Source organism: Nestor notabilis, unplaced genomic scaffold (genome assembly GCF_000696875.1).
Source record: "Nestor notabilis isolate BGI_N333 unplaced genomic scaffold, ASM69687v1 scaffold5772, whole genome shotgun sequence".
Lineage (NCBI taxonomy): Eukaryota > Metazoa > Chordata > Aves > Psittaciformes > Psittacidae > Nestor > Nestor notabilis.
The window spans coordinates 613-10,563 of record NW_009917822.1 but is presented as its reverse complement, the minus strand read 5'-3'; the positions used below and the strand labels follow the sequence as shown (position 1 = coordinate 10,563).

At 37.4% G+C, this 9,951-nt stretch overlaps 1 protein-coding gene across 1 annotated transcript; it reads right to left on the bottom strand.

The window, feature by feature from the left end:
- Positions 1 to 554: 554 nt before the first annotated feature.
- Positions 555 to 7,441, bottom strand: LOC104401742 (type 2 phosphatidylinositol 4,5-bisphosphate 4-phosphatase-like; the record flags this gene model as incomplete). The annotated part of the gene is made up of 3 exons (XM_010009421.1): positions 555 to 698; positions 1,799 to 1,889; positions 7,389 to 7,441. Coding segments are annotated over 3 exons (288 nt in total), but the record flags the coding sequence as incomplete, so codon positions are not given.
- Between the last annotated feature and the right edge of the window lie 2,510 nt (positions 7,442 to 9,951).

Genomic DNA, 9,951 nt, shown 5'->3' with positions numbered 1-9,951 from the left:
CAAATGTCTCTCTAGCAACAGTGTCAGTCTTTTAAAGTACACTCAAAACTTTCATTTCCTGAATAAGGTCACTATGATCTTAGGCAAAAGATACAGTAAGCAGTTCAAGCAAAATGCTTATTGCTTAGGTCTTAAAGCAAGCCACTTTGATATAATTTTAGTTAAAATGTTAAGTACAAATGTGAAGCTACTGTAGAAACACTTATAAACACTCTTGCTTTTGAATTCTTACTGATCATCTAGAAAAATGGCAGACGGATTTTAACATAACAAAGGAAATGTAAAACTTAATACTGTCTGTCAAAATAAAATTCAACACCTATAAAGACAGAGTTATGAACATGTAAACACAGCTTTAGTATTCAGAGCTAGGGAATCTAGCAGCAAAACAAACTATTTGCATATTATGTAGTGCAATGAACATTTGTTCTTAGAGACCCCCAGTCTTAAAACTACTTTGAACAGAATGGAATCCTTACAGGGAAGGTTTTAAAAGTGTCCAAGATGAAATATCCAGAATTACTAGATGTTCATCTGCTATAATCTAAATTTCTCTATGCAAAACTATGTTCTGGATAACTGACTTTAATGGCTCCCCAGTAGCAGGCTCGGATGAGGCAGATTAAACCTAAGAGATAAGCAATAGCCCAAGAAACATATGTTGCATGATACCGCCTGGCAAAATCTTGTGTACCAACCTAGAAAGAGAAAACAATAGTGTCAAATAGCAGCACTACCTGCTCTTCAGGAAAGAGAAAATTATATTGAGAAGCACTCTAGCACCTTTTTAACAATCATAAGGATAATAAGATATTTTATTAACTTAATTTTACACAATCATAAGATAATTGAACTTGGAAGGGACATCAGGTGGTCTCTAGTGCCAGCTTCCAGATCAGAGCAGGGCCAAGTCTAAGGTCAGACACCACATTGCTCAGGGCTTTAACCCAGCTGGGTCCCCCCAAAAAACAAGTATGCAGGCTATACAAGCCTCTGGGCAAACCTCACGGAGAAATGTTTTCACATTTTCAAACTCAGTAAAATTGTTAAGAAAAGATCTCTCACTGGTTTTATTTCTGGCTGTCACTGTTTTTATTAGGGAAACTGAAAAATCCTTCATAACTCATTGAAGCTCACACAAAAAAATATTCAGGTTATAATACAAGTTAGAGATATAATGAGAGTCACATATATAAACTAAACTGCAGGTATTTCCTCATCTGTATTTTCCTGGGGCTTCTGGGTAGAAAGCTGGCTCAAGCAACCAGTGTCAGATATTCAGAGCCAAGCAAGCCAGACAGTTTTGTGACTAACAGGGTGACAACAATGTGAGCCTTTCCATTTGTAAATAGCTTATTAGCTGGTTTTACTTCTTAGGGCATGTACAAATTATAAAGGCATATACATGGTTAACTTCTGGAATCCTATTCCCAGCAACATGTATTTCTGGAAACCTGGAAGTTTTGAGAGCCATAGCAAGAGCAAGATGTTCCAGTATTTCTACAGTGAAGTAAAACCATTTTTCATAAAACTGAAGTTTTTAGAGAGATGAAAAGTCAAATTTAACATTGGGAAGAAGAGACCCTCAAAGTGCCAGAGTATTTTTTTTTAGGAACACTTAACTTTTCTGGCCAACTCAGATGATTAAGTCCATGGTTTTAACAGAGATGACAAAACGCACACAAACTTAGGAGGTTTTACTCAAATGCTGGGGAAAGAAGAGCTTGGCAACCACAGTGCTCCTTTCTACCCACACACCCCGCACACAGTTGCAAGTATATCATAGTACACGACTCACAGTTAATCCAACTCCAATGAAGATGCATATCATTCCAATTGTAATATACGCACAGCAGCGCCTCCGTGGCAGTGCACTTCCAACAGAAGAACTGTTAGAAAATAAACAGTATTTTAAAAGAAAAAACAAACCACAAACACAACCCCTTACATAAATAGTAACTGTTCAGTCTAAATGCAGGGAAGGAAACAGAATGGGAATACACATATACCATCTTAAGTTTATAAAGTTGTAGGCAAAGTCTACAGTTTCACCAAGCAGTAAAGGACAGAGTCCACATATTTGTTTTAAAGGAAACCTACTGGTGAAGATTATCTAGTATCTGAAAATCTAGCTGCTTACAACAGAGAGGTGCCACACCTACAGTTTTAGTGCACCTACCCGCTATGTCTGCACTGCACCCAGACAAGTATGGTGGAGCTTTTAGAATTGCAAAACGCAAGTTTGCTTTGTAGCTTCTATGTAGGTTGCAATACACCCTTTAGGCTTTTAATACATAGCTTTAATACAGTCATTGCATCCAAGTAACTGGAAATAACTTATAGCACCCCTAAATGTCATGGACAGTAACAACCTGCACTACTATTTCCTGCAATATTTGACTCAATACTGTTGAGTGCCTAACTCTATCCTATTTCTTAAAGATAAAAACCCCCAAACATTTAGTCACAAACAGAAAATTTTTCACGTTCAACATTTCCAAAGACTGAAATCCTTTAGACATGTTTTAGTAACTTCAAAGCCATGGTAAGTTCATTTTACTTTCCAATTTTCTTTTAGGATTCTACCACAAGTTACCTGAGCAGCACAAATCACTGCTGACAACCAAGGTAAATAAACCCCCTGGAAGTTCTGTCACTCATCATCTAGACTATGAACTCCAAGACAGCTAGCTTTGTCTCTATCTGCTCTGTTAAGCTAACAATTACAGTGTTTCAGTCAAATGGAATATAAAATGCAACAAAGACATTTCATTCTTTACTACAAGTTAGAAAAATTATTCCAGAAGCTCAGCATTGTTTAGCAAATACATCTTGAGTAACTCATCTGCAATCACATACAGCTCTACTAATGAGGAAAATAGGAATATGATTTAATTCCATTGAAATACAGTGAACGTGTAGGTCCACTGAAAGGACTAGAGAGGCAGAGATGCTTTCATAAGACATGTACCATCTACCTTATGAGATAGTTTTGGAAGCATCCTGAAGCATGCTATCATTAGTTAAGTACTTCCTTCCATTCCAAGAGATCAACATGCCTTTGGAAACACTGGGATGCTTATACTCTGTGTTCAAACATGCAAGGGAAAGTAATTTTCATCTCATGATAGTTCAACATATTCAAGATGAATGCATAACATAGAAAACACTGCTGAGCTATCGAAGTAGTACATCTGTCATATGACTGACCAAATTTCTGGCTCCAGTTAATTAGCAGTAGTAAGGCCTCATATGCTTAGCATGTGACTAGAATTTTTTAAGCATTCATCTTAGAAAGGCTTCAAATAGATTGGTTTAAGCAGCTTTACTCCAATATTATTTCCTTACAAGGAATAAAAAAAACACAAAAAAAAAAAAAAAAAAAAAAAAAAAAAAAAAAAAGACAAAAAAGCACAAACCCACAGTCCTCAAGCTTTACATACTGAGCCTGCACGGCAAGGGTTGAATACAGGGACCACTCACAAGCCATCTACCACATGTTTTCAGAAGAGGAAAAATTCTGAAACTCTTCTGCTCATTAATTTCTCTTGGAAAATTAATTCTTACTGAAAGCCTCACCATGCACGTTTGGGATGAGACTGGGGGTGTGATTAAGGTGGGAGAATTCGCAATTGGAGAAATAATGGTATCTTACTACCCTCTCACACACAGATCCTTCCCTACCCCCACCTCCCAAAAGCCACCCTAAATACTTCTACAGCCATTCTAGAAGAGAGATGTTGTCTGATTCCAACTTTCACAAGGAAAAAAAAACCCAAGCAAACAAGTCTTGTAAAAGTAGACAGGGAGAAGACTTCTCCCAAAGCTGAACTGATGAGCACTGAGCTTGCCAAACTGACCTCAGGCTCCCTCCCTTGCAGATTTCCTGGCTGTGTACTCAGACAACTAATTCTATTACAGAGCTGGATACCTTAAGATAAGCTGGTAAAAATGCCAGGTTCAATACACTTAGATTACACATGATGTTCACTGCACTGTGTATTTCACACGGATACAAAGTTCACTTTGGAGAAGAGGCCTTCACTTTCAGAGCTGTCTGACTTATGGCTCTGTTTTGAACTGTGCATGTATTTTTAACAGCCTTCTGTATTTTCTACCCATGTTTCTCTGTCCCCTCCTATACAGTAAAAAAGGCCAGGGGAGAAACTATCACCTCAAAAGCAGAAAAAAAACCCCAAACAATTGAAATCTTAAAGAGTATCTTAACTTAAGTGCCTTTCTCTTCTCACAGAAAGCACAGATGAAAGACATATATTAGTTTCTACAGTCACATAACAGACCTGGGCATATTTAGCAATCCAAATAAACCATAGTTTATTTTTCATCTCCTGACAGTGATATTTGCCAGTGGGACACTCTAAATAGTGAGGTTTCCCTCTATGCACCCCAAATTACATATAAACCACCCAAACTAACTTGGAATCAAGAAAGCTGAAGCTCTAACCCCAACCCTAGCAACTGCAGCAACTTCGACGGGCACGATCGGAAATACAAAAACCGGGGTCAAAAGAACATGTTCAAATTGCAAAAGCAACTGTTTCCACTGGGGGACTACTGAGGGTGAACTCCCTATAAAGCCAGCCAGAAGCCAGCGGTTCACTCTTCCCCAGCTGCTGCTAAGGAAGCAAAGGCACTTACCTGCCAGACCCTTGGGCAGTGGCAGCAGATACAAAAGACAGCAAAGCCAATTTAGCGTTAAGTAGTAATTAAAAGAGGTGAAAACTGCCACAAGTGACAGAAGCTATTAAAGGAGTAGCACAGGAAAGAATGCAGGGTCACTTGCGTTTCAAATAATAGGAATTATTGCCAGATTTCAGACATGCGTTTAGAAGGGTTTTTAAGAGGAAGATCAAAATGCCAGTATTTTGAAGGTGAACAGCACTGCCGAAACTAGTTTCCACAGTAGTGATGGGGTTCTTACACCCTTTTTTTTCCTAAAGGTCTTGCAGACTTTATGGGGTAAAAGTGTTACAGATTCATTAGGGTTCATCATGTTGTCAAACCTTAAAGAGAAAAATAAGTAGGTTCTAAAGGAAAAAGAAAAAAAATAGGGAGATTTGACATTCTGAAACAAAACCTTGTACTATTAAATTCTCTTGCTAGTAACTGAATTCAGGATCTTGATATTTCTAGATGATCTAACATACACCTTGGGAAAGAGAGCAGCGGACAAAAAAGTTACTGCTGCTTCTCCATCATTACATGAGAGAAATACCAGAAGCCTTTCTTAAACCTCTCAGTCTTTTGAGAAACAGGCTGATAAACGTTTGGTATTTTGTATTTTGATATACAAAAGATCACAGAGTAAAAAGAAAGTTTCTCCCCCATTCCCAGGTAGTATCCTCTGGTGCCTTTTGTCTTAGTCTACATTATCCTTTTTTCAGTGACGATCATCATCTGAGTCAACAGAAGGAATTAATAGTTTTGCATCTGACTAGTCAGCTACTAATGAAAGAAGTTTTGCATTAATAAGCTGAAATAAAGAACCCCACATTCCCTTCTGACTACTTGGCTACAGGTATGACGACCTCTGTCAAAGAGATGATAGAAAGCAGCAGGTCACAGCAGTTATTTATTCCATCATCATGACTCAAAGCTCTGCCTCACCTATACTGTGTCCTAAATCCATGCATTAGAAACACACTGCTGGAAGTGCAAAACTCTTGACCATCACATCTCAATCGTGGGAAGGTATCAAGCAACTCGTTCAAAGCTAAATTACAATATTCCACAGTTTACATCCTCAGGCCAAGGACAGAAATGCCTATTTGTTAACGTTTGTTTTGTATTCCACAATTCAGTGCCAGGCAAGCTGCAGTTTTCACAAACTGCACTGCAGAGATGCTCTGGTTTTATAACACACAGATAGCTGCTTTGCACCTTCCAGACAGAGATACTAAGGAATCCTTAGACTCCAGCTGGATTTAAAAATACAAGCAACAAATCAACAGAAGACAGACCTAAAGATCACACGGTATGACTTTTGGACTGATCCTTGCAGAGTTGGGTTGTTTTTTTTGCTGCTGTTTGGACTGGGTTTCTGTTTGTTTGGGTTTTGTTGATTTATTTTTTAGTTTTAAAAACATTAAACAGAAAATGATTTTGTTCCTAGGGAGAGTCAAGAAAAAACGCTAAGGTCAACTATCAAGTGTGACATGGTAAAATACAAAACAAAGTTGCAATTAGTTTATAAACAAACCACAAAACACCAACCCCTCCCCCCAGGACTGAATGCAATTACAGTCAGTAAGAACACCCCTGCAAAGCAACATCTCATCAAGACCATGAGCTTTTTGACCTAAACAAACTACAACACACCCACTACTCCACACCTGATGGGTTACACTCCTCAAGTTAAACATCCTTGTAGGCTGACTTCTCTGTCGAATACTCCAGTAAAAGACTTCAACCACTGTTGGAAGACCATGCCATACCAACACCTATAGTACATTTATCCTAAGCCTCCTGCCTCCTAAGGGACCTGCAGGTTTTTCTACAACACGCAACACAACTGTAGTTCTCTATTCCCAGTGGAAAACACATTTGTTCCCTTAACTGGAATTCACACTTGCCTATCAAAGGAAGACAAATATTTAATTCAATTTATTTAAATAAATCAGCAGGACAAGAAAGTCTCTGAAGGAATATTTTTAAGTCTTATTTCATACCCATACAAATTTAGAGCATGTTAGTTGTGTAGCTTTTAACAATTCAAACTAAATGACCTCAGATAAGAAAACCCAAACACTCAAAAAAAAAAAAAAAAAAAAAAAAAAAAAACCCACCCAAAACATAAAAACACTCTTCAGCTCTTGTATTCTAATTTTTCTCCTCCTTACTGAAGAAATAGCATGTGAGTAGACAAGTTATTCCACAGTAATTCATAAACATTAAACAAACTAATGCATCGAGATACTTAACACAAGTTAGTTGTTGAGTTTATGAAATCAATAAAACCTCTTTCAAATTAAGACAAAATTATTTCATTTCCTCCTTTTACAATAAGGCAATTCAAGTTCCGCATTTAAGCATGACATCTGATTAACTGTATGAAGTAGTAAAATTTCAAGGATCTAAGTTGTTACTTTTAATAACTCGTTCCTGTCTATTATTAGCAGCTTATTTATGGCTCTAGCAATTCAATCAGAGCATTTTAATAAATGCAGGTTGGATTTCTCAGTGTTACTGATTTGTGCATAAAGAGTGGAGAATTCATGTGCACATAACATGCTCTTTAGTCACAAAATTCAGATGAGCACGGCAAAATAATCAGCATGGCAAACATTTTACTCCCCAGACTTTACGAAAGAAACTCTGGCAACTCATTTAACAGTTAATTTATGTAACCTTGCTTTCAGATAACTTACATTTTTTTGCAGTGTGGGCATTTTGCTAGTGTGTTAAACCTCAGTTCCATCCACTGTAAAGAGAAAAAAAAATAAAAAGGTTGAAAAACTGGCCTGAGAAAGTGTTGATAGTACTTCATACTAAACATCACTATGAAAACATTCTGCTTCTCAGGCTTTATTTGATTTGTTTCTTGCTTTCTTCCATAAATGCAATGCCCTTTTGTCAGTGGTAACGTAGGACTGGGATTGACTGGGATTTCTATCCGAACATTTCCCATGACTTGCCTTAGTATTACAAGGTTTACTTGACGTAATGTGGTCTCATGCACAGGCACAGTATGAGCAACCCCATGATATTAATACAGTTTTTTTCTTATTTCCATGGCTCTGCATATAACCTGAACCCAAATAAATGTGTTTTCTTTGGCCCAGTTACAGATATATGCCTTTTCCCATCTTTTCCCAACCTTGCATCATTTGTGAAAACAGTGCACAGAAAGATTAAAGAATATTTGACAAAGTACATGTCTTTACAAGTTTTATATCTACTTATATGGCATTTTAAAAAGGTGATATATGTAACTGTACATGGTACGGTCACAACCCCCCATGCACAGACAAAAACCTGGTAAATAGCTCTAGTGAAAGTAATGCCAGAACTACCTCAATCCCAGGATACACAGTCATATACTCATTTATAAACAGCAGTTTTATGTTAAATATCACTGTGATAATAGAAGTATTAGACGAGCATTTTAAACATGTTTGAACAAGGGGATTAGGATTATTATTCTCTGCTCTGTAAGCAGTTATATTGTACTTGCAGCTCTCTTCTGCTGCCTTTCTAAAGTGGACACAGTTAGCACAGTTTCCTGGTAAAACATAATTCTCCCCTCCCTGTTTAATTTATGCAAAAGTCACACTGCAAATTACTAGCAGGGGAAGAAGCCACAGCACAGACCACCAATGCCTTCATTCAGATCCTTATCTCTGTGAGAAATCAGGAGCTGATCTACTGAAGCAAATAGCCTTGTTATAACTGCTACAAACACAGAGTCCATCCTCATACAGAAAACAGGACCTACCTACAGTACAGCACCATTTAAACACTGAGAAGAGAGTTATGATTTGATGTGCAAAGAAAGAGGATGTGGCTTGTAATGCCTTGTTAGTACAAGCAGGTTTTGATGCAAGTGAGGTTTTGATCTGTAGTATTTAGAGTGCATTTTCCTGCCTCTTGAAGGGTCTCCCTCAGTTTTATTTCCTTCTAATGGGGATAATTCTCCACTAAAAAGAAATCAGTCTTTTTTCTTTCCCGGTTCTGAAGTATCCAATTACAATACCACTTATATAGTTGTTCTTTATTCGTTGACAAAGACTTGGCCAAACTGATTTAGGATAGTTCTAATTTTATCCCTTAACAAAGCAAAAGCTTCTGTAATACTTCCCACCTGAACAATGCATTTTAGTAGCATTAATTCTACTTCCATATTCCTGCCAGAAGAGGAAGATAGCTGTTTTCCTGCATCCCTGTCAAAAGCTACTCAATTTCCCTTAGCTCTACACAGCATAAGTGGGATAAGGTACAATTGTCAGTAGCAGGGATAGAGACAGGCCTCTTCAGAGCCGTTCTGTCTGGTTTTCAAACTGCAGTTCCAGAAGTAGAATGGAGTCTAAATCCAGGACTTGCATTTTACATATTTGTAATTTAACTTCACTTCTGTACACTAGTTTTATCCCTGTGTAAGCAACTCCATTTCCAAAGTTAATCATTAATGATCTTTCTAGGGTTTTATTTAAGATTTCTGATTACTAGCTGTAATTACCAATGGATACAAACTCAAATGCACTTGGGCTCCAAATGCTGATGGAAAGAGGCATTGGTAATCTGTTTTCATTGAAAGTTACCTAGAGGTAATAGAAGGACTGTTACGAAGCCTTCTGCACAAAGTTGAAATATTTGCAGAAAAAGCAAAAATATGACAAGACATTCAAACTACAAGAATTCAGATCACATTAGCACAGTGGGAAAATGTTATTTCTGTATATGTTCTAATTTGTGGAGTTTTAGTGGCTTTAACAAGTAGTTTAAATCACTCTTAAACCTGGTATTTTTCACGTGTATTCCAGAGTGCTTTAAAGTATCTAATCTTGTTAAGAAAACTTGAGGTTAGAGTTTCATGAAGCTTAGCTCCCTGCCAAGAATAAAAACTGTATTTTTCCAATTGAAACAATACAATAAACAATAGCCCAAACCCCTGGTTAGATGTACTAAAACACAGATGAAGATTTCAGAGAGCTCTTCAGTGTTTCAGCTGTGGACAAAACCACACATCTATCAAGGGAATTACTAGAAAAATATGTCAATTTTTTTCCTTCTGAGCCTAAAATAGTTGTCTGTGCATTCAGTACAAGACAAGAGGAAAAACTAAGGGGGTGGGGAGGAGAAAGGGTTTTCTATTCAACTATTTTAGAACAAATAATTTTCATACTTGATGAGGCTTAGAAAAATAAAACTCTCAGAGCACAACAGATGAAGTGCTTAGCCTACACCCCTGGCTTCCATAGCTTGTTCCTGGTG